The sequence below is a fragment of the Mustelus asterias genome, unplaced genomic scaffold (genome assembly GCF_964213995.1).
Source record: "Mustelus asterias unplaced genomic scaffold, sMusAst1.hap1.1 HAP1_SCAFFOLD_1740, whole genome shotgun sequence".
In the NCBI taxonomy this organism is placed as follows: domain Eukaryota; kingdom Metazoa; phylum Chordata; class Chondrichthyes; order Carcharhiniformes; family Triakidae; genus Mustelus; species Mustelus asterias.
In genome coordinates this window covers 682-26,867 of record NW_027591685.1, presented here as the reverse complement: position 1 = coordinate 26,867, position 26,186 = coordinate 682, and the positions used below count along the sequence as shown (strand labels likewise).

Sequence of the window (26,186 nt, the reverse complement as noted above, 5' to 3'; positions counted from 1 at the left end):
AACAACACGCTGCATCAGTGTATCCCTCTCACAACAACATGCTGCATCAGTGTACCCCACTCACAACACGCTGCATCAGTGTATCCCACTCACAACAACACGCTGCATCAGTGTATCCCACTCACAACAACACGCTGCATCAGTGTATCCCACTCACAACAACACGCTCCATCAGTGTATCTAGCTCACAACAACACGCTGCATCAGTGTACCCCGCTCACAACAACACGCTGCATCAGTGTACCCAGCTCACAGCAACACGCTGCATCAGTGTCTCCAGCTCACAACAACACGCTGCATCAGTGTATCCCACTCACAACAACACGCTGCATCAGTGTACCCAGCTCACAGCAACACGCTGCATCAGTGTATCCAGCTCACAGCAACACGCTGCATCAGTGTATCCAGCTCACAACAACACGCTGCATCAGTGTACCCCGCTAACAACAACACACTGCATCAGTGTATCCAGCTCACAACAACACGCTGCATCAGTGTATCCAGCTCACAGCAACACGCTGCATCAGTGTATCTAGCTCACAACAACACGCTGCATCAGTGTATCCCGCTCACAGCAACACGCTGCATCAGTGTACCCCGCTAACAACAACACAATGCATCAGTGTACCCCGCTCACAGCAACACGCTGCATCAGTGTACCCCGCTAACAACAACACACTGCATCAGTGTATCCCGCTCACAGCAACACGCTGCATCAGTGTATCCAGCTCACAACAACACGCTGCATCAGTGTATCCAGCTCACAACAACACGCTGCATCAGTGTATCCCACTCACAACAACACGCTGCATCAGTGTATCCCACTCACAGCAACACGCTGCATCAGTGTACCCCGCTCACAGCAACACACTGCATCAGTGTACCCAGCCCACAACAACACGCTGCATCAGTGTATCCAGCTCACAACAACACGCTGCATCAGTGTATCCCGCTCACAGCAACACGCTGCATCAGTGTATCCAGCTCACAGCAACACGCTGCATCAGTGTATCCAGCTCACAACAACACCCTGCATCAGTGTATCCCACTCACAACAACACGCTGCATCAGTGTACCCCGCTCACAACAACACGCTGCATCAGTGTATCCCGCTCACAGCAACACGCTGCATCAGTGTATCCAGCTCACAACAACACGCTGCATCAGTGTACCCCGCTCACAGCAACACGCTGCATCAGTGTATCCCGCTCACAACAACACCCTGCAACAGTGTATCCAGCTCACAACAACACCCTGCAACAGTGTATCCCGCTCACAGCAACACCCTGCAACAGTGTACCCAGCCCACAACAACACGCTGCATCAGTGTATCCAGCTCACAACAACACGCTGCATCAGTGTATCCCGCTCACAGCAACACGCTGCATCAGTGTATCCAGCTCACAACAACACCCTGCAACAGTGCATCCAGCTCACAACAACACGCTGCATCAGTGTATCCAGCTCACAACAACACACTGCATCAGTGTATCCCGCTCACAGCAACACGCTGCATCAGTGTACCCCACTCACAACAACACGCTGCATCAGTGTATCCCGCTCACAGCAACACGCTGCATCAGTGTATCCCGCTCACAACAACACGCTGCATCAGTGTACCCCGCTCACAACAACACGCTGCATCTGTGTATCCCACTCACTGCAACACGCTGCATCAGTGTACCCCGCTCACAACAACACGCTGCATCAGTGTATCCAGCTAACAACAACACGCTGCATCAGTGTATCCAGCTCACAACACGCTGCATCAGTGTACCCCGCTCACAACACGCTGCATCAGTGTATCCCGCTCACAGCAACACGCTGCATCAGTGTATCCACCTCACAACAACACGCTGCATCAGTGTATCCAGCTCACAACAACACGCTGCATCAGTGTATCTAGCTCACAACAACACGCTGCATCAGTGTACCCTGCTCACAGCAACACGCTGCATCAGTGTACCCCGCTAACAACAACACACTGCATCAGTGTATCCCGCTCACAGCAACACGCTGCATCAGTGTATCCAGCTCACAACAACACGCTGCATCAGTGTATCCAGCTCACAACAACGCACTGCATCAGTGTATCCCACTCACAACAACACGCTGCATCAGTGTATCCCACTCACAGCAACACGCTGCATCAGTGTACCCCGCTCACAGCAACACACTGCATCAGTGTACCCAGCCCACAACAACACGCTGCATCAGTGTATCCAGCTCACAACAACACGCTGCATCAGTGTATCCCGCTCACAGCAACACGCTGCATCAGTGTATCCAGCTCACAACAACACGCTGCATCAGTGTATCCAGCTCACAACAACACCCTGCATCAGTGTATCCCACTCACAACAACACGCTGCATCAGTGTACCCCGCTCACAACAACACGCTGCATCAGTGTATCCCACTCACAACAACACGCTGCATCAGTGTATCCCGCTCACAGCAACACGCTGCATCAGTGTATCCAGCTCACAACAACACGCTGCATCAGTGTACCCCGCTCACAGCAACACGCTGCATCAGTGTATCCCGCTCACAACAACAGCCTGCAACAGTGTATCCAACTCACAACAACACCCTGCAACAGTGTATCCAGCTCACAACAACACGCTGCATCAGTGTATCCAGCTCACAACAACACCCTGCAACAGTGTATCCAGCTCACAACAACACACTGCATCAGTGTATCCAGCTCACAACAACACGCTGCATCAGTGTATCCCGCTCACAGCAACACGCTGCATCAGTGTATCCCACTCACAGCAACACGCTGCATCAGTGTACCCCACTCACAACAACACGCTGCATCAGTGTATCCCGCTCACAGCAACACGCTGCATCAGTGTACCCCGCTCACAACAACACGCTGCATCTGTGTATCCCACTCACAACAACACGCTGCATCAGTGTATCCCGCTCACAACAACACGCTGCATCAGTGTATCCAGCTCACAGCAACACGCTGCATCAGTGTATCCAGCTCACAGCAACACGCTGCATCAGTGTATCCCGCTCACAGCAACACGCTGCATCTGTGTATCCCACCCACAACAACACGCTGCATCAGTGTACCCCGCTCACAGCAACACGCTGCATCAGTGTATCCATCTCACAACAACACGCTGCATCAGTGTACCCAGCCCACAACAACACGCTACATCAGTGTATCCCGCTCACAGCAACACGCTGCATCGGTGTATCCCACTCACAACAACACGCTTCATCTGTGTATCCCGCTCACAACAACACGCTGCATCAGTGTATCCCACTCACAGCAACACGCTGCATCAGTGTACCCTGCTCACAGCAACACGCTGCATCAGTGTACCCCGCTCACAGCAACACGCTGCATCAGTGTATCCAGCTCACAACAACACGCTGCATCAGTGTATCCAGCTCACAACAACACGCTGCATCAGTGTATCCAGCTCACAACAACACCCTGCATCAGTGTATCCAGCTCACAACAACACGCTGCATCAGTGTATCCAGCTCACAACAACACGCTGCATCAGTGTTCCCCGCTCACAACAACACGCTGCATCAGTGTATACAGCTCACAACAACACGCTGCATCAGTGTATCCAACTCACAACAACACGCTGCATCAGTGTACCCCGCTCACAGCAACACGCTGCATCAGTGTATCCCGCTCACAACAACACGCTGCATCAGTGTATCCAGCTCACAACAACACGCTGCATCAGTCTATCCCACTCACAGCAACACGCTGCATCAGTGTACCCTGCTCACAGCAACACGCTGCATCAGTGTATCCAGCTCACAGCAACACGCTGCATCAGTGTACCCCGCTCACAGCAACACGCTGCATCAGTGTACCCCGCTCACAGCAACACGCTGCATCAGTGTATCCAGCTCACAGCAACACGCTGCATCAGTGTACCCCGCTCACAGCAACACGCTGCATCAGTGTATCCAGCTCACAACAACACGCTGCATCAGCGTATCCAGCTCACAACAACACGCTGCATCAGTGTACCCCGCTCACAGCAACACGCTGCATCAGTGTACTCCGCTCACAACAACACGCTGCATCAGTGTACCCCGCTCACAACAACACGCTGCATCAGTGTACCCCACTCACAACAACACGCTGCATCAGTGTACCCCGCTCACAACAACACACTGCATCAGTGTATCCAGCTCACAACAACAGGCTGCATCAGTGTATCCAGCTCACAACAACACGCTGCATCAGTGTACCCCGCTAACAACAACACACTGCATCAGTGTATCCAGCTCACAACAACACGCTGCATCAGTGTATCCAGCTCACAACAACACGCTGCATCTGTGTATCCCGCTCACAACAACACGCTGCATCAGTGTATTCCGCTCACAACAACACGCTGCATCAGTGTATCCCGCTCACAACAACACGCTGCATCAGTGTATCCAGCTCACAACAACACGCTGCATCAGTGTACCCCGCTCACAGCAACACGCTGCATCAGTGTATCCCGCTCACAACAACACCCTGCAACAGTGTATCCAGCTCACAACAACACCCTGCAACAGTGTATCCCGCTCACAGCAACACCCTGCAACAGTGTACCCAGCCCACAACAACACGCTGCATCAGTGTATCCAGCTCACAACAACACGCTGCATCAGTGTATCCCGCTCACAGCAACACGCTGCATCAGTGTATCCAGCTCACAACAACACCCTGCAACAGTGTATCCAGCTCACAACAACACGCTGCATCAGTGTATCCAGCTCACAACAACACGCTGCATCAGTGTATCCCGCTCACAGCAACACGCTGCATCAGTGTACCCCACTCACAACAACACGCTGCATCAGTGTATCCCGCTCACAGCAACACGCTGCATCAGTGTATCCCGCTCACAACAACACGCTGCATCAGTGTACCCCGCTCACAACAACACGCTGCATCTGTGTATCCCACTCACTGCAACACGCTGCATCAGTGTACCCCGCTCACAACAACACGCTGCATCAGTGTATCCAGCTAACAACAACACGCTGCATCAGTGTATCCAGCTCACAACACGCTGCATCAGTGTACCCCGCTCACAACACGCTGCATCAGTGTATCCCGCTCACAGCAACACGCTGCATCAGTGTATCCACCTCACAACAACACGCTGCATCAGTGTATCCAGCTCACAACAACACGCTGCATCAGTGTATCTAGCTCACAACAACACGCTGCATCAGTGTACCCTGCTCACAGCAACACGCTGCATCAGTGTACCCCGCTAACAACAACACACTGCATCAGTGTATCCCGCTCACAGCAACACGCTGCATCAGTGTATCCAGCTCACAACAACACGCTGCATCAGTGTATCCAGCTCACAACAACGCGCTGCATCAGTGTATCCCACTCACAACAACACGCTGCATCAGTGTATCCCACTCACAGCAACACGCTGCATCAGTGTACCCCGCTCACAGCAACACACTGCATCAGTGTACCCAGCCCACAACAACACGCTGCATCAGTGTATCCAGCTCACAACAACACGCTGCATCAGTGTATCCCGCTCACAGCAACACGCTGCATCAGTGTATCCAGCTCACAACAACACGCTGCATCAGTGTATCCAGCTCACAACAACACCCTGCATCAGTGTATCCCACTCACAACAACACGCTGCATCAGTGTACCCCGCTCACAACAACACGCTGCATCAGTGTATCCCACTCACAACAACACGCTGCATCAGTGTATCCCGCTCACAGCAACACGCTGCATCAGTGTATCCAGCTCACAACAACACGCTGCATCAGTGTACCCCGCTCACAGCAACACGCTGCATCAGTGTATCCCGCTCACAACAACAGCCTGCAACAGTGTATCCAGCTCACAACAACACCCTGCAACAGTGTATCCAGCTCACAACAACACGCTGTATCAGTGTATCCAGCTCACAACAACACCCTGCAACAGTGTATCCAGCTCACAACAACACACTGCATCAGTGTATCCAGCTCACAACAACACGCTGCATCAGTGTATCCCGCTCACAGCAACACGCTGCATCAGTGTATCCCGCTCACAGCAACACGCTGCATCAGTGTACCCCACTCACAACAACACGCTGCATCAGTGTATCCCGCTCACAGCAACACGCTGCATCAGTGTACCCCGCTCACAACAACACGCTGCATCTGTGTATCCCACTCACAACAACACGCTGCATCAGTGTATCCCGCTCACAACAACACGCTGCATCAGTGTATCCAGCTCACAGCAACACGCTGCATCAGTGTATCCAGCTCACAGCAACACGCTGCATCAGTGTATCCCGCTCACAGCAACACGCTGCATCTGTGTATCCCACTCACAACAACACGCTGCATCAGTGTACCCCGCTCACAGCAACACGCTGCATCAGTGTATCCAGCTCACAACAACACGCTGCATCAGTGTACCCAGCCCACAACAACACGCTACATCAGTGTATCCCGCTCACAGCAACACGCTGCATCGGTGTATCCCACTCACAACAACACGCTTCATCTGTGTATCCCGCTCACAACAACACGCTGCATCAGTGTATCCCACTCACAGCAACACGCTGCATCAGTGTACCCTGCTCACAGCAACACGCTGCATCAGTGTACCCCGCTCACAGCAACACGCTGCATCAGTGTATCCAGCTCACAACAACACGCTGCATCAGTGTATCCAGCTCACAACAACACGCTGCATCAGTGTATCCAGCTCACAACAACACCCTGCATCAGTGTATCCAGCTCACAACAACACGCTGCATCAGTGTATCCAGCTCACAACAACACGCTGCATCAGTGTTCCCCGCTCACAACAACACGCTGCATCAGTGTATACAGCTCACAACAACACGCTGCATCAGTGTATCCAACTCACAACAACACGCTGCATCAGTGTACCCCGCTCACAGCAACACGCTGCATCAGTGTATCCCGCTCACAACAACACGCTGCATCAGTGTATCCAGCTCACAACAACACGCTGCATCAGTCTATCCCACTCACAGCAACACGCTGCATCAGTGTACCCTGCTCACAGCAACACGCTGCATCAGTGTATCCAGCTCACAGCAACACGCTGCATCAGTGTACCCCGCTCACAGCAACACGCTGCATCAGTGTACCCCGCTCACAGCAACACGCTGCATCAGTGTATCCAGCTCACAGCAACACGCTGCATCAGTGTACCCCGCTCACAGCAACACGCTGCATCAGTGTATCCAGCTCACAACAACACGCTGCATCAGCGTATCCAGCTCACAACAACACGCTGCATCAGTGTACCCCGCTCACAGCAACACGCTGCATCAGTGTACTCCGCTCACAACAACACGCTGCATCAGTGTACCCCGCTCACAACAACACGCTGCATCAGTGTACCCCACTCACAACAACACGCTGCATCAGTGTACCCCGCTCACAACAACACACTGCATCAGTGTATCCAGCTCACAACAACAGGCTGCATCAGTGTATCCAGCTCACAACAACACGCTGCATCAGTGTACCCCGCTAACAACAACACACTGCATCAGTGTATCCAGCTCACAACAACACGCTGCATCAGTGTATCCAGCTCACAACAACACGCTGCATCTGTGTATCCCGCTCACAACAACACGCTGCATCAGTGTATTCCGCTCACAACAACACGCTGTATCAGTGTATCCCGCTCACAACAACACGCTGCATCAGTGTACCCCGCTCACAACAACACGCTGCATCAGTGTATCCCGCTCACAACAACACGCTGCATCAGTGTATCCCGCTCACAACAACACGCAGCATTAGTGTATCCCGCTCACAACAACACGCTGCATCAGTGTATCCCGCTCACAACAACACGCTGCATCAGTGTATCCAGCTCACAGCAACACGCTGCATCAGTGTACCCCGCTCACAACAACACGCTGCATCAGTGTACCCCGCTCACAACACGCTGCATCAGTGTATCCCACTCACAACAACACGCTGCATCAGTGTATCCCTCTCACAACAACATGCTGCATCAGTGTACCCCGCTCACAACACGCTGCATCAGTGTATCCCACTAACAACACGCTGCATCAGTGTATCCCTCTCACAACAACACGCTGCATCAGTGTATCCAGCTCACAACAACACGCTGCATCAGTGTATCCCACTCACAACAACACGCTGCATCAGTGTATCCCACTCACAACAACACGCTGCATCAGTGTATCTAGCTCACAACAACACGCTGCATCAGTGTACCCCGCTCACAACAACACACTGCATCAGTGTACCCAGCTCACAGCAACACGCTGCATCAGTGTCTCCAGCTCACAACAACACGCTGCATCAGTGTATCCCACTCACAACAACACGCTGCATCAGTGTACCCAGCTCACAGCAACACGCTGCATCAGTGTATCCAGCTCACAGCAACACGCTGCATCAGTGTATCCAGCTCACAACAACACGCTGCATCAGTGTACCCCGCTAACAACAACACACTGCATCAGTGTATCCAGCTCACAACAACACGCTGCATCAGTGTATCCAGCTCACAGCAACACGCTGCATCAGTGTATCTAGCTCACAACAACACGCTGCATCAGTGTATCCCGCTCACAGCAACACGCTGCATCAGTGTATCCAGCTCACAACAACACGCTGCATCAGTGTATCCAGCTCACAGCAACACGCTGCATCAGTGTATCCAGCTCACAACAACACGCTGCATCAGTGTATCCAGCTCACAGCAACACGCTGCATCAGTGTATCCCGCTCACAGCAACACGCTGCATCAGTGTATCCACCTCACAACAACACGCTGCATCAGTGTATCCCTCTCACAACAACACGCTGCATCAGTGTATCTAGCTCACAACAACACGCTGCATCAGTGTACCCTGCTCACAGCAACACGCTGCATCAGTGTACCCCGCTAACAACAACACAATGCATCAGTGTACCCCGCTCACAGCAACACGCTGCATCAGTGTACCCCGCTAACAACAACACACTGCATCAGTGTATCCCGCTCACAGCAACACGCTGCATCAGTGTATCCAGCTCACAACAACACGCTGCATCAGTGTATCCAGCTCACAACAACACGCTGCATCAGTGTATCCCACTCACAACAACACGCTGCATCAGTGTATCCCACTCACAGCAACACGCTGCATCAGTGTACCCCGCTCACAGCAACACACTGCATCAGTGTACCCAGCCCACAACAACACGCTGCATCAGTGTATCCAGCTCACAACAACACGCTGCATCAGTGTATCCCGCTCACAGCAACACGCTGCATCAGTGTATCCAGCTCACAACAACACGCTGCATCAGTGTATCCAGCTCACAACAACACCCTGCATCAGTGTATCCCACTCACAACAACACGCTGCATCAGTGTACCCCGCTCACAACAACACGCTGCATCAGTGTATCCCGCTCACAGCAACACGCTGCATCAGTGTATCCAGCTCACAACAACACGCTGCATCAGTGTACCCCGCTCACAGCAACACGCTGCATCAGTGTATCCCGCTCACAACAACACCCTGCAACAGTGTATCCAGCTCACAACAACACCCTGCAACAGTGTATCCCGCTCACAGCAACACCCTGCAACAGTGTACCCAGCCCACAACAACACGCTGCATCAGTGTATCCCGCTCACAGCCACACGCTGCATCAGTGTATCCAGCTCACAACAACACCCTGCAACAGTGTATCCAGCTCACAACAACACGCTGCATCAGTGTATCCAGCTCACAACAACACGCTGCATCAGTGTATCCCACTCACAACAACACGCTGCATCAGTGTATCCCACTCACAGCAACACGCTGCATCAGTGTACCCCGCTCACAGCAACACACTGCATCAGTGTACCCAGCCCACAACAACACGCTGCATCAGTGTATCCAGCTCACAACAACACGCTGCATCAGTGTATCCCGCTCACAGCAACACGCTGCATCAGTGTATCCAGCTCACAACAACACGCTGCATCAGTGTATCCAGCTCACAACAACACCCTGCATCAGTGTATCCCACTCACAACAACACGCTGCATCAGTGTACCCCGCTCACAACAACACGCTGCATCAGTGTATCCCGCTCACAGCAACACGCTGCATCAGTGTATCCAGCTCACAACAACACGCTGCATCAGTGTACCCCGCTCACAGCAACACGCTGCATCAGTGTATCCCGCTCACAACAACACCCTGCAACAGTGTATCCAGCTCACAACAACACCCTGCAACAGTGTATCCCGCTCACAGCAACACCCTGCAACAGTGTACCCAGCCCACAACAACACGCTGCATCAGTGTATCCCGCTCACAGCCACACGCTGCATCAGTGTATCCAGCTCACAACAACACCCTGCAACAGTGTATCCAGCTCACAACAACACGCTGCATCAGTGTATCCAGCTCACAACAACACGCTGCATCAGTGTATCCCGCTCACAGCAACACGCTGCATCAGTGTACCCCACTCACAACAACACGCTGCATCAGTGTATCCCGCTCACAGCAACACGCTGCATCAGTGTATCCCGCTCACAACAACACGCTGCATCAGTGTACCCCGCTCACAACAACACGCTGCATCTGTGTATCCCACTCACTGCAACACGCTGCATCAGTGTACCCCGCTCACAACAACACGCTGCATCTGTGTATCCCACTCACAACAACACGCTGCATCAGTGTATCCCACTCACAGCAACACGCTGCATCAGTGTATCCAGCTCACAGCAACACGCTGCATCAGTGTATCCAGCTCACAGCAACACGCTGCATCAGTGTATCCCGCTCACAGCAACACGCTGCATCTGTGTATCCCACTCACAACAACACGCTGCATCAGTGTACCCCGCTCACAGCAACACGCTGCATCAATGTATCCAGCTCACAACAACACGCTGCATCAGTGTACCCAGCCCACAACAACACGCTACATCAGTGTATCCCGCTCACAGCAACACGCTGCATCGGTGTATCCAACTCACAACAACACGCTGCATCTGTGTATCCCGCTCACAACAACACGCTGCATCAGTGTACCCCATCACAACAACACGCTGCATCAGTGTATCCAGCTCACAGCAACACACTGCATCAGTGTATCCAGCTCACAACAACACGCTGCATCTGTGTATCCCACTCACAACAACACGCTGCATCAGTGTATCCAGCTCACAGCAACACGCTGCATCAGTGTACCCCGCTAACAACAACACGCTGCATCAGTGTATCCAGCTCACAACACGCTGCATCAGTGTACCCCGCTCACAACACGCTGCATCAGTGTATCCCGCTCACAACAACACGCTGCATCAGTGTATCCAGCTCACAACAACACGCTGCATCAGTGTATCCCGCTCACAGCAACACGCTGCATCAGTGTATCCAGCTCACAGCAACACGCTGCATCAGTTTATCCAGCTCACAGCAACACGCTGCATCAGTGTATCCCACTCACAACAACACGCTGCATCAGTGTATCCCGCTCACAGCAACACGCTGCATCAGTGTATCCAGCTCACAGCAACACGCTGCATCAGTGTATCCAGCTCACAGCAACACGCTGCATCAGTGTATCCAGCTCACAACAACACGCTGCATCAGTGTATCCAGCTCACAGCAACACGCTGCATCAGTGTATCCCGCTCACAACAACACGCTGCATCAGTGTATCCCGCTCACAACAACACACTGCATCAGTGTATCCCGCTCACAACAACACGCTGCATCAGTGTATCCCGCTCACAACAACACGCTGCATCAGTGTCTCCAGCTCACAACAACACGCTGCATCAGTGTATCCCACTCACAACAACACGCTGCATGTTTTCTTAAGTTGCCTCTGGGTCTTTTGGCAATTACCTGGAATCTGTGTCCTCCAGTTACTGACCTGTCAGGAGAGGCACTTTCTCCTTATTTACTCTCCCCAAACCCGGCATAATTTTGAACATCTCAATCAAATCTCCCCCTAAACCTCTCTGCTGCAAAAAAACAAGGCCAGTTTCTGCAGTCACTCCATTAAACCCAAGATGGTTCTGGGAGGTGACATTCCCGTAAATCTCCTCCGCACCCTCTTGACACCTTTTCAAATGTGTAGAGCCTGGAATTGGACAACACTCCAGCAGGAATACGGTGTCCAAACTCAGTGACTGAGAGCTGAGATGCTGGGAGTACCCCACAGCCCTGTAACTCTCACACACCATCAGTCTCTGTGCTCACAGGGTTACAGATAGTATGCTGAGAACAGCACTTAACAGGGCAATACACCTGTCATGTTTCGAGGTTCTGTCAAACACACCATCACTGGGACAGCACTACCTCCTGGTAACACGGGGCAGAGGCTCCAATGTAGTGCTGACAGTAAGCATGTGCCAACTCGACACATTCGGTCGCACTTTCACCGCTGGGTTCGCTCTGGCCTATTGCTCGAGAAGGCCACAACTTGCATTTTAACAACAACTTTCACCCCAAAGTGCTTCGCAGTGAATAAAATAGTCACAAAGTGTCGAAGCTGTTATATAATATAAAACGTGGCAGGCACAGCAAACTCCACAAAGTGCAACAACAACTTACTCATATAGCACTCTAATGTCCCAAGGTGCTTCAGAGGAGCTTCACAAAATGAAGAATAGGGAGATATCAGAGGCTAAAAGTTTACGAGCCAAGGTAGCAGGTTTTAAGGGGTATTTTAAAGGGGGAAAGCGAGGTGGAGAGTTGGAGATGTTAGGGTTGGAAATCCAGAGCTGATGCAACTAATGATGGAGCGATTCTCATTGGGGATGGACAACAAGCTGGAATTAGAAAAATGTGATAATGATCAGAGAATTAGCTTGAGGGATGTAGTTCAAGGTTAGAAACTAAGCAGGATTCTCCTCTATATATCGGCATCGAGCTGCTTACTGCCTCATGGGAAAACACTGATTTATTGTCTCATTTTGAAAATCTCCCCAAGCACCGCATTGAGTGTCAGCCATGAATCTGGATTCATGGCTCTGCCCAGGGAACGGGACACACAGCGTTTAACCAAGATCAGGACTGCGACCCATTCAGCCACGCGTTAATGTAATCTGCCTTGACACTCTCAGTGCAGTACTGAGGGAGTGCCGCACTGTCAGAGGGTCAGTACTGAGGGAGTGCCGCACTGTCAGAGGGTCAGTGCTGAGGGAGTGCCGCACTGTCAGAGGGTCAGTACTGAGGGAGTGCCGCACTGTCAGAGGGTCAGTGCTGAGGGAGTGCCGCACTGTCAGAGGGTCAGTACTGAGGGAGTGCCGCACTGTCAGAGGGTCAGTACTGAGGGAGTGCCGCACTGTCAGAGGGTCAGTACTGAGGGAGTGCCGCACTGTCAGAGGGTCAGTACTGAGGGAGTGCTGCACTGTCAGAGGGTCAGTACTGAGGGAGCGCCGCACTGTCAGGGGGTCAGTACTGAGGGAGTGCCGCACTGTCAGAGGGTCAGTGCTGAGGGAGTGCCGCACTGTCAGAGGGTCAGTGCTGAGGGAGTGCCGCACTGTCAGAGGGTCAGTACTGAGGGAGTGCCGCACTGTCAGAGGGTCAGTGCTGAGGGAGTGCCGCACTGTCAGAGGGTCAGTACTGAGGGAGTGCCGCACTGCCAGAGGGTCAGTGCTGAGGGAGTGCTGCACTATCAGAGGGTCAGTACTGAGGGAGCGCCGCACTGTCAGAGGGTCAGTACTGAGGGAGTGCCGCACTGTGAGAGGGTCAGTACTGAGGGAGTGCCGCACTGCCAGAGGGTCAGTGCTGAGGGAGTGCTGCACTATCAGAGGGTCAGTACTGAGGGAGCGCCGCACTGTCAGAGGGTCAGTACTGAGGGAGTGCCGCACTGTCAGAGGGTCAGTACTGAGAGAGTGCCGCACTGTCAGAGGGTCAGTGCTGAGGGAGTGCCGCACTGTCAGAGGGTCAGTGCTGAGGGAGTGCTGCACTGTCAGAGGGTCAGTACTGAGGGAGTGCTGCACTGTCAGAGGGTCAGTACTGAGGGAGTGCTGCACTGTCAGAGGGTCAGTACTGAGGGGGTGCCGCACTGTCAGGGGGTCAGTACTGAGGGAGTGCCGCACTGTCAGAGGGTCAGTACTGAGGGAGTGCTGCACTGTCAGAGGCTCAGTACTGAGGGAGTGCCGCACAGTCAGAGGGTCAGTGCTGAGGGAGTGCTGCACTGTCAGAGGGTCAGTCCTGAGGGAGTGCCGCACTGTCAGAGGGTCAGTACTGAGGGAGTGCTGCACTGTCAGAGGTTCAGTCCTGAGGGAGTGCTGCACTGTCAGAGAGTCAGTGCCGAGGGAGTGCTGCACTGTCAGAGGGTCAGTGCTGAGTGAGTGCTGCACTGTCAGAGGGTCAGTCCTGAGGGAGTGCCGCACTGTCAGAGGGTCAGTGCTGAGGGAGTGCTGCACTGTCAGAGGGTCAGTGCTGAGAGAGTGCGGCACTGTCAGAGGGTCAGTACTGAGGGAGTGCCGCACTGTCAGAGGGTCAGTGCTGAGGGAGTGCCGCACTGTCAGAGGGTCAGCATATTTCACTTTGTCTCTATAACCCAGTCAGGGTTCAGTGTGTACTCACTGTTCTCTCTGCTTCGCGGCGAGGACCTTCGTTTTCTCCTAAATATGAAAAGAACAATTTTGAAACATTAAAAATTCCCTGGTTGTGGGGTATATCAGAGTGTTACAGTGAGGGGTGTGGGGTATATCAGAGTGTTACAGTGAGGGGTGTGGGGTATATCAGAGTGTTACGGCGAGGGGTGTGGGGTATATCAGTGTTACAGTGAGGGGTGTGGGGTATATCAGAGTGTTACGGTGAGGGGTGTGGGGTATATCAGTGTTACAGTGAGGGGTGTGGGATATATCAGAGTGTTACAGTGAGGGGTGTGGGGTATATCAGAGTGTTACAGTGAGGGGTGTGGGATATATCAGAGTGTTACAGTGAGGGGTGTGGGGTATATCAGAGTGTTACAGTGAGGGGTGTGGGGTACATCAGAGTGTTACAGTGAGGGGTGTGGGGTATATCAGAGTGTTACAGTGAGGGGTGTGGGGTATATCAGAGTGTTACAGTGAGGGGTGTGGGGTATATCAGAGTGTTACAGTGAGGGGTGTGGGGTATATCAGTGTGTTACAGTGAGGGGTGTGGGGTATATCAGCGTGTTACAGTGAGGGGTGTGGGGTATATCAGAGTGTTACAGTGAGGGGTGTGGGGTATATCAGAGTGTTACAGTGAGGGGTGTGGGGTATATCAGAGTGTTACAGTGAGGGGTGTGGGGTATATCAGAGTGTTACAGTGAGGGGTGTGGGGTGTATCAGAGTGTTACAGTGAGGGGTGTGGGGTATATCAGTGTGTTACAGTGAGGGGTGTGGGGTATATCAGAGTGTTACAGTGAGGGGTGTGGGGTATATCAGAGTGTTACAGTGAGGGGTGTGGGGTATATCAGAGTGTTACAGTGAGGGGTGCGGGGTATATCAGAGTGTTACAGTGAGGGGTGTGGGGTATATCAGAGTGTTACAGTGAGGGGTGTGGGGTATATCAGTGTTACAGTGAGGTGTGTGGGGTATATCAGAGTGTTACAGTGAGGGGTGTGGGGTATATCAGAGTGTTACAGTGAGGGGTGTGGGGTATATCAGTGTTACAGTGAGGGGTGTGGGGTATATCAGAGTGTTACAGTGAGGGGTGTGGGGTATATCAGGGTTACAGTGAGGGGTGTGGGGTTTATCAGTGTTACAGTGAGGGGTGTGGGATATATCAGAGTGTTACAGTGAGGAGTGTGGGGTATATCAGAGTGTTACAGTGAGGGGTGTGGGGTATATCAGAATGTTACAGTGAGGGGTGTGGGGTATATCAGTGTGTTACAGTGAGGGGTGTGGAGTATATCAGAGTGTTACAGTGAGGGGTGTGGGATATATCAGAGTGTCACAGTGAGGGGTGTGGGGTATATCAGAGTGTTACAGTGAGGGGTGTGGAGTATATCAGAGTGTTACAGTGAGGGGTGCGGGGTATATCAGTGTGTTACAGTGAGGGGTGTGGGGTATATCAGTGTGTTACAGTGAGGGGTGTGGAGTATATCAGAGTGTTACAGTGAGGGGTGCGGGGTATATCAGAGTGTTACAGTGAGGGGTGTGGGGTATATCAGAGTGTTACAGTGAGGGGTGTGGAGTATATCAGAGTGTTACAGTGAGGGGTGCGGGGTATATCAGAGTGTTACAGTGAGGGGTGCGGGGTATATCAGAGTGTTACAGTGAGGGGTGTGGGGTATATCAGTGTGTTACAGTGAGGGGTGTGGGGTATATCAGAGTGTTACAGTGAGGGGTGTGGGGTATATCAGAGTGTTACAGTGAGTGGTGTGGGGTATATCAGAGTGTTACAGTGAGGGGTGCGGTGTATATCAGAGTGTTACAGTGAGGGGTGTGGGGTATATCAGTGTGTTACAGTGAGGGGTGCAGGGTATATCAGTGTTACAGTGAGGGGTGCAGGGTATATCAGAGTGTTACAGGAGTGGTGTGGGGTATATCAGAGTGTTACAGTGAGGGGTGCGGGGTATATCAGAGTGTTACAGTGAGGGGTGTGGGTATATCAGAGTGTTACAGTGAGGGGTGTGGGGTACATCAGAGTGTTACAGTGAGGGGTGTGGGGTATATCAGAGTGTTACAGTGAGGGGTGTGGGGTATATCAGAGTGTTACAGTGAGGGGTGTGGGGTATATCAGAGTGTTACAGTGAGGGGTGTGGGGTATATCAGAGTGTTACAGTGAGGGGTGTGGGGTATATCAGAGTGTTACAGTGAGGAGTGTGGGGTATATCAGAGTGTTACAGTGAGGGGTGTGGGGTACATCAGAGTGTTACAGTGAGGGGTGTGGGGTATATCAGTGTCACAGTGAGGGGTGTGGGGTATATCAGAGTGTTACAGTGAGGAGTGTGGGATATATCAGAGTGTTACAGTGAGTGGTGTGGGGTATATCAGAGTGTTACAGTGAGGGGTGTGGGATATATCAGAGTGTTACAGTGAGGGGTGTGGGATATATCAGAGTGTTACAGTGAGGGGTGTGGGGTATATCCGAGTGTTACAGTGAGTGGTGTAGGGTATATCAGTGTCACTGTGAGGGGTTAGGGGTATATCAGAGTGTTACAGTGAGGGGTGTAGGGTATATCAGTGTCACAGTGAGGGGTGTGGGGTGTATCAGAGTGTTATAGTGAGGGGTGTGGGGTATATCAGTATCACAGTGAGGGGTGTGGGGTATATCAGAGTGTTACAGTGAGGGGTGTAGGGTATATCAGTGTCACAGTGAGGGGCGTGGGGTGTATCAGAGTGTTACAGTGAGGGGTGTGGGGTATATCAGAGTGTTACAGTGAGGGGTGTGGGGTATATCAGAGTGTTACAGTGAGGGGTGTGGGGTATATCAGAGTGTTACAGTGAGGGGTGCGGTGTATATCGGAGTGTTACAGTGAGGGGTGCGGGGTATATCAGTGTTACAGTGAGGGGTGTGGGGTATATCAGAGTGTTACAGTGAGGGGTGTGGGGTATATCAGAGTGTTACAGTGAGGGGTGTGGGGTATATCAGAGTGTTACAGTGAGGGGTGTGGGGTATATCAGAGTGTTACAGTGAGGGGTGCGGGGTATATCGGAGTGTTACAGTGAAGGGTGCGGGGTATATCAGTGTTACAGTGAGGGGTGTGGGGTATATCAGAGTGTTACAGTGAGGGGTGTGGGGTGTGTCAGAGTGTTACAGTGAGGGGTGTGGGGTATATCAGAGTGTTACAGTGAGGGGTGTGAGGTATATCAGACTGTTACAGTGAGGGGTGTGGGGTATATCAGTGTTACAGTGAGGGGTGTGAGGTATATCAGAGTGTTACAGTGAGGGGTGTGGGGTATATCAGAGTGTTACAGTGAGGCGTGTGGGGTATATCAGTGTGTTACAGTGAGGGGTGTGGGGTATATCAGAGTGTTACAGTGAGGGGTGTGGGGTATATCAGAGTGTTACAGTGAGGGGTGTGGGGTATATCAGAGTGTTACAGTGAGGGGTGTGGGGTATATCAGAGTGTTACAGTGAGGGGTGTGGGGTATATCAGAGTGTTACAGTGAGGGGTGTGGGGTATATCAGTGTGTTACAGTGAGGGGTGTGGGGTATATCAGAGTGTTACAGTGAGGGGTGTGGGGTATATCAGAGTGTTACAGTGAGGGGTGTGGGGTATATCAGAGTGTTACAGTGAGGGGTGTGGGGTATATCAGAGTGTTACAGTGAGGGGTGTGGGGTATATCAGAGTGTTACAGTGAGGGGTGTGGTGTATAGCAGAGTGTTACAGTGAGGGGTGTGGGGTATATCAGAGTGTTACAGTGAGGGGTGTGGGGTATATCAGAGTGTTACAGTGAGGGGTGCGGGGTATATCAGTGTTACAGTGAGGGGTGCGGGGTATAGCAGAGTGTTACAGTGAGGGGTGTGGGGTATATCAGAGTGTTACAGTGAGGGGTGTGGGGTATATCAGAGTGTTACAGTGAGGGGTGTGGGGTATAGCAGAGTGTTACAGTGAGGTGTGTGGGGTATATCAGTGTTACAGTGAGGGGTGTGGGGTATATCAGAGTGTTACAGTGAGGGGTGTGGGGTATAGCAGAGTGTTACAGTGAGGGGTGTGGGGTATAGCAGAGTGTTACAGTGAGGGGTGTGGGGTATATCAGAGTGTTACAGTGAGGGGTGCGGGGTATATCAGTGTGTTACAGTGAGGGGTGTGGGGTATATCAGTGTGTTACAGTGAGGGGTGTGGGGTATAGCAGAGTGTTACAGTGAGGGGTGTGGGTTATATCAGAGTGTTACAGTGAGGGGTGTGGGGTATAGCAGAGTGTTACAGTGAGGGGTGTGGGGTATAGCAGAGTGTTACAGTGAGGGGTGTGGGCTATATCAGAGTGTTACAGTGAGGGGTGCGGGGTATATCAGTGTGTTACAGTGAGGGGTGTGGGGTATATCAGTGTGTTACAGTGAGGGGTGTGGGGTATAGCAGAGTGTTACAGTGAGGGGTGTGGGGTATATCAGAGTGTCACAGTGAGGGGTGTGAGGTATATCAGTGTCACAGTGAGGGGTGTGGGGTGTATCAGTGTTACAGTGAGGGGTGTGGGGTATATCAGTGTTACAGTGAGGGGTGTGGGGTGTATCAGTGTTACAGTGAGGGGTGTGGGGTATATCAGTGTTACAGTGAGGGGTGTGGGGTATATCAGAGTGTTACAGTGAGTGGTGTGGGGTATATCAGAGTGTTACAGTGAGGGGTGTGGGGTATATCAGAGTGTTACAGTGAGGGGTGTGGGGTATATCAGAGTGTTACAGTGAGGGGTGTGGGGTATATCAGAGTGTTACAGTGAGGGGTGTGGGGTATATCAGAGTGTTACAGTGAGGGGTGTGGGGTGTATCAGAGTGTTACAGTGAGGGGTGTGGGGTGTATCAGTGTTACAGTGAGGGGTGTGGGGTATATCAGTGTTACAGTGAGGGGTGTGGGGTATAGCAGAGTGTTACAGTGAGGGGTGTGGGGTATATCAGAGTGTTACAGTGAGGGGTGTGGGGTATATCAGAGTGTTACAGTGAGGGGTGTGGGGTATATCAGTGTCACAGTGAGGGGTGTGGGGTGTATCAGTGTTACAGTGAGGGGTGTGGGGTATATCAGTGTTACAGTGAGGGGTGTGGGGTATAGCAGAGTGTTACAGTGAGGGGTGTGGGGTATATCAGAGTGTTACAGTGAGGGGTGTGGGGTATATCAGAGTGTTACAGTGAGGGGTGTGGGGTATATCAGTGTCACAGTGAGGGGTGTGGGGTGTATCAGTGTTACAGTGAGGGGTGTGGGGTATATCAGTGTTACAGTGAGGGGTGTGGGGTATATCAGAGTGTTACAGTGAGGGGTGTGGGGTATATCAGAGTGTTACAGTGAGGGGTGTGGGGTATATCAGTGTTACAGTGAGGGGTGTGGGGTATATCAGTGTTACAGTGAGGGGTGTGGGGTATATCAGAGTGTTACAGTGAGGGGTGTGGGGTATATCAGAGTGTGACAGTGAGGGGTGTGGGGTATATCAGAGTGTTACAGTGAGGGGTGTGGGGTATATCAGAGTGTTACAGTGAGGGGTGTGGGGTATATTAGAGTGTTACAGTGAGGGGTGTGGGGTGTATCAGTGTTACAGTGAGGGGTGTGGGGTATATCAGTGTTACAGTGAGGGGTGTGGGGTATATCAGTGTTACGGTGAGGGGTGTGGGGTATATCAGAGTGTTACAGTGAGGGGTGTGGGGTATATTTCTGACGCTGAAAGGCGTGCTGCGTACTGACCCACATGACAGTTTGGATCTGACTTGCTATCCTCAGCAGCAGCTTGCGGAAGTCTGCTGGCTGGAAGGAAGTTGCTGAGTGCTGGATGCAGAGACAGAGCAGGAAGGCTGGAGTCAGTTTGAAGTCTGAGTTCTCCTCCAGTGGCCTGTTGATGATTCTGTTCAGAAGTGCATCTTCCTGCGCTAAATTATACATGAGGACATATTCTCTGCCCTTTGTATCTTTTAGTCTGGGAATGCTTTTCCTTATCCAAGGAATTGTGTCCTGTTGTCTCTCCTGAATGCTGCAGCCGCACATCTTGCACTTCAGCTCTCCGTCCTGGCTCAGAGACAGGACCGGGGACGGGAACCAGGCAGGTTTTTGTTCGCGTGGGCAGTTGCTGAGGGTGGGGTCCTTGTACATGAAGAGGTAGTAGGCGCCCATGCCTACGAGGTCACCGGGATGCAGCTGGATCTCTGTGTTGAGTGGGAGGCCGTTGTAAGTGACAGTCGCTCCTTTCCCAGGCTTCACCAGTGTCACCACCTCACTCCCCTCGCCGCTGGAGCTGATCTCCCGCCGCTGCACACTGCAGTGCCTGGGGCAGATATCTGGAGCTGACAGCAGAATGTCCACCTTTTGCTTCTCCTCCTCCTCGTCTCTTGATTCCTCCAAGGACCGGCCAAACACGTGGCTGCTTCCATTCAGCACATAAATAACAAAATCCTGAAATCAAACACAAGGGTTGTGTGAGGGCGGTGACCAAGCAACGCAGATCGTCAAATACATCGGAGGAACGAGAGGGAGAGAGCATGTGTGAAAGAGAGCTCATGCGACAGATTCAGTGCTGAGGGAGTGCCGCACTGTCAGAGGGTCAGTACTGAGGGAGTGCCGCACTGTCAGTGGGTCAGTACCGAGGGAGTGCTGCACTGTCAGAGGGTCAGTACCGAGGGAGTGCCGCACTGTCAGAGGGTCAGTACCGAGGGAGTGCTGCACTGTCAGAGGGTCAGTACTGAGGGAGTGCCGCACTGTCAGAGGGTCAGTACCGAGGGAGTGCTGCACTGTCAGAAGGTCAGTACTGAGGGAGTGCTGCACTGTCAGAGAGTCAGTACTGAGAGAGTGCTGCACTGTCAGAGAGTCAGTACCGAGGGAGTGCTGCACTGTCAGAGGGTCAGTACTGAGGGAGTGCTGCACTGTCAGAGAGTCAGTACCAAGGAAGTGCTGCACTGTCAGAGGGTCAGTACCGAGGGAATGCTGCACTGTCAGAGGGTCAGTACTGAGGGAGTGCTGCACTGTCAGAGGGTCAGTGCTGAGGAAGTGCTGCACTGTCAGAGAGTCAGTACCGAGGGAGTGCTGCACTGTCAGAGAGTCAGTACCGAGGGAGTGCTGCACTGTCAAAGGGTCAGTCCCGAGGGAGTCCCGCACTGTCAGAGGGTGAGTACCGAGGGAGTGCTGCACTGTCAGAGGGTCAGTATTGAGGGAGTGCCGCACTGTCAGAGGGTCAGTGCTGAGGGAGTGCCGCACTGTCAGAGAGTCAGTCCCGAGGGAGTGCTGCACTGTCAGAGAGTCAGTACTGAGGGAGTGCTGCACTGTCAGAGGGTCAGTACCGAGGGAGTGCTGCACTGTCAGAGGGTCAGTACCGAGGGAGTGCTGCACTGTCAGAGGGTCAGTACCGAATGAGTGCTGCACTGTCAGAGGGTCGGTACCGAGGGAGTGCTGCACTGTCAGAGGGTCAGTACCGAGGGAGTGCTGCACTGTCAGAGGGTCAGTACCGAGGGAGTGCTGCGCTGTCAGAGGGTCAGTACCGAGGGAGTGCCGCACTGTCAGAGGGTCAGTACCGAGGGAGTGCTGCGCTGTCAGAGGGTCAGTGCCGAGGGAGTGCCGCACTGTCTGCTCTCTCAGGTGGGTGTAAAAGATCCCACAGTGACTATATTGAAGAAGATCAGGGGAATTATTTCTCCTGTCCTGACCCATATTCAGCCCTCAGTTATATAAGGCATTGGTGAGGCCGAATTTGGAGTATTGTGTACAGTTTTGGTCACCTAGTTGCAGGAAGGATGTAAATAAGGTTCAAAGAGTGCAGAGAAGGTTCACAAGGATGTTGCCGGGACTTGAGAAGCTGAGTTACAGAGAGAGATTGAATAGGTTGGGACTTTATTCCCTGGAGCGTAGAAGATTGAGGGGAGATTTGATAGAGGTGTATAAGATTTTGATGGGTATAGATAGAGTGAATGCAAGCAGGCTTTTTCTGCTGAGGCTCGGGGAGAAAAAAACCAGAGGGCATGGGTTAAGGGTGAAAGGAGAAAAGTTTAAAGGGAATATTAGGGGGGGCTTCTTCACGCAGAGAGTGGTGGGAGTGTGGAATGAGCTGCCGGATAAAGTGGTAAATGCGGGGTCACTTTTAACATTTAAGAAAAATTTGGACGGGTTCATGGATGAGAGGAGTGTGGAGGGATATGGTCCAAGTGCAGGTCAGTGGGACTAGGCAAAACATGGTTCGGCACAGACAAGAAGGGCCAAAAGGCCTGTTTCTGAGCTGTAATTTTCTATGGTTCCATGGTTCTCAGTCAATATCACACAAATTTGCTGCTCAGTCACACATTACTCTTTGCTGTGTACAAATTAGGTGCCATGTTTCCAATATTACATTTCTAAAGTATTTTGCTATATCCCGCGGGTATTATATTCACAATATTAATGGATTTTTTGAATGATCCTGTCCCCAGTCACTAACTGACACTGAATGTGATCATTTTAAACTTAAGGAGAGGTTCAGGAAGTATAGTTTGTTAAAGCCGGCAAAATCCTCAGAAACACTGGCCTTCTGAATGGAATCCCTGTACTTCCCCGAGCACGGAGCTCAAATCCCAAAGAGACAAGCCAAAACTGAGGAATAAGAGCCACCAAAGGCAAGATTTCATTCAGGAGAAATCGAGTTGTTAACTGAATTTCTGTAATGAACAGTGGTGGTGGAGCGAAAACAGACAGATTTATAAATTCATATGGAACAGGAGTCGGAGCAATCCACTGCCAGAGAGAGAAGATGTGGAGATGTGGGGAGAAGCTGAGTGTGGGATTGAGGAATACGGGGAGGAGGTGAGGGTGGGATTGGGGACGGGAAGGGGGTGGGATTCGGGACGGGGAGGAGGTGGGGAATGGGGAAGGGGTGGGGGCGGGAATGGGGAGGGGGTGGGGGTGGGATTGGGGAATGGGGAGGGGGTGGAGCTGGGATTGGGGAATGTGGAGGGGGTGGGATTGGGGAATGGGGAGGGGGTGGGATTGGGGAATGGGGAGGGGGTGGAACTGGGATTGGGAATAGGAAGGGGGCGGGATTGGGGAATGGGGAGGGGGTGGGACTAGGGAATGGGGAGGGGGTGGGATTGGGGAATGAGGGGGTGGAGCTGGGATTGGGGAATGGGGAGGGATTGGGGAATGGGTGGGATTGGGGAATGGGGAGGTGGTGGGATTGGGATTGGGGAATGAGGAGGGGGTGGGATTGGGGAATGGGGAGGGGGTGGGGGATGGGGAGGGGGTGGGATTGGGGAATGGGGAGGGGGTGGGATTGGGGAATGGGTGGGATTGGGGAATGGGGAATGGGGAGGGGGTGGGATTGGGGAATGGGGAGGGGATGGGATTGGGGAATGGCGGAGGGGGTGGGATTGGGGAATGGGGAGGGTGTGGGGGTGGGGAATGGGGAGGGGGTGGGATTGGGGAATGGGGAGGGGGTGGGGGTGGGATTGGGAATGGGGAGGGAGTGGGATTGGGGAATGGGGAGGGGGTGGGGAATGGGGAGGGGGTGGGATTGGGGACGGGGTGGGATTGGGGAATGGGGAGGGGGTGGGATTGGGGAGGGGGAGAGCGTGGAGCTGGGATTGGGGAATGGGGAGCGGGTGGGATTGGGGAATGGGGAGGGGGTGGGGGTGGGATTGGGGAGGGGGAGAGCGTGGAGCTGGGATTGGGGAATGGGGAGCGGGTGGGATTGGGGAATGGGGAGGGGGTGGGGGTGGGTGTGGGATTGGGGAATGGAGAGGGGGTGGGGATGGGATTGGGAGACGGGGAGAAATATTTTTCTTCTGTTACTAAAATCTCTCCTTTTATTTTCAGAGCAGATTGAGGAGGGAGAGAGGAAGCTTTTCAATGAGTGATGAGTGAGTGTTGAAGCCACTCTCACCTGCCGGCTGCTGTAACTCTGGAGCAGGAGGAAATAGGGGAACTCAAAGGGAGGGTGGATGGAATACTGGGTGGAACTGTCGTCACTGCTTTCGGTTTCCTCCTTCTCGATACTCAGGCACAGCTGCTCCGTGTCATCCTCCCTTTCTCCAGCTTCTGTCCAACGATTCCTGATCTTGTGTCTCGATTCTCTGACCTTCACTGATAGGTTCAGCTCACTGACACTGCGCCAAAGCGCAAAGCTGCTTTCAATGTCCTCCTCTGTCAGAGCTGATGAAGCCCGTGCCCTGCTCATCTGCAGCCTGCGAGCTTGGGCATTGATCCCTGCGGGGGCAAGAGGGGAAGACAACAAATTGAGGCAGCAAACTATCACAGCGTGACTCAGCACCGCCGGGGTGAGGGTGTGGTAGATATCTCAGCGTGACTCAGCACCGCGGGGGCGGAGGGGGCCGGGGGGGCGGGCGGGGGGGGAGGTGGTGGTGGTGGTGGTGGTGGACATCTCAGCGTGACTCAGCACCAGGGGGAACGGGGGATTATCACAGCGTGACTCTGGTCAAGAAGAAGAAAGAGGCACATGACGTGCATAGGCAGCTGGGATCAAGTGAATCTCTTGAAGAGTATAGGGGGTGTAGGAGTAGAGATAAGAGAGAAATCAGGAAGGCAAAAAGGGGACACGAGATTGTTTTGGCAGAGAAGGCAAAGGAGAATCCAAAGAACTTCTACAAATACATAAAGGGCAAAAGAGTAATAAAGGAGAGAGTAGGGCCTCTTAAGGATCAACAAGGTCATCTATGTGCAGATCCACAAGAGATGGGTGAGATCCTAAATGAATATTTCTCATCAGTATTTACTGTTGAGAAAAGCATGGATGTTAGGGAACTTGGAGAATTAAACATTGATGTCTTGAGGAGTGTACATATTACAGAGAAGGAGGTGCTGGAAGTCTTAAAGCGCATCAAGGTAGATAAATCTGCGGGACCTGATGAAGTATATCCCAGGACATTTTGGGAGGCTAGGGAGGAAATTGCGGGTCCCATAGCCAAGATATTTGAATCATCGATAGTCACAGGTGAGGTGCCTGAAGATTGGAGAGTGGCAAATGTTGTGCCTTTGTTTAAAAAGGGCTGCAGGGAAAAGCCTGGAAACTACAGGCCAGTGAGCCTCACATCTGTGGTGGGTAAATTGTTGGAACGTATTTTGAGAGACAGGATCTACAGGCATTTAGAGATGCAAGGACTGATTAGGGACAGTCAGCATGGCTTTGTGAGTGGAAAATCATGTCTCACAAATTTAATTGAGTTTTTTTGAAGGGGTAACCAAGAAGGTAGATGAGGGCAGTGCAGTTGATGTTGTCTACATGGACTTTAGCAAGGCCTTTGGCAAGGTACCGCATGGTAGGTTGTTGTATAAAGTTAAATCTCACAGGATCCAAGGTGAGGTGTCTAAATAGATACAAAATTGGCTTCTTGACAGAAGCCAGAGGATGGTTGTAGAGGGTTGTTTTTCAAACGGGAGGCCTGTGACCAGCGGTGTGCCTCAGGGATCAGTGCTGTGTCCACTGTTATCTGTCATTTATATTAACGATTTGGATGAGAATATAGGAGGCATGGTTAGTAAGTTTGCAGGTGACACCAAGATTGGTGGCATGGTGGACAGTGAAGAAAGTTATCTCCAATTGCAGCGGGATCTTGATCAATTGGGTCAGTGGGCTGATGAATGGCAGATGGAGTT

General features: G+C 52.4%; 1 protein-coding gene across 1 annotated transcript in view; it reads right to left on the bottom strand.

Moving 5' to 3' along the window:
• The window catches only part of LOC144488651 (ras-interacting protein 1-like), a gene marked incomplete at both ends in the record, with an annotated part of 75,686 nt that extends 50,907 nt beyond the window's left edge, over window positions 1-24,779 (bottom strand). Inside the window, 3 exons of the mRNA XM_078206722.1 lie at window positions 14,591-14,628; window positions 20,310-21,011; window positions 24,457-24,779. Of these exons, the coding sequence (XP_078062848.1) occupies window positions 14,591-14,628; window positions 20,310-21,011; window positions 24,457-24,779 (1,063 nt within the window). The remainder of the gene's footprint in view (window positions 1-14,590; window positions 14,629-20,309; window positions 21,012-24,456) is intronic.
• Between the last annotated feature and the right edge of the window lie 1,407 nt (window positions 24,780-26,186).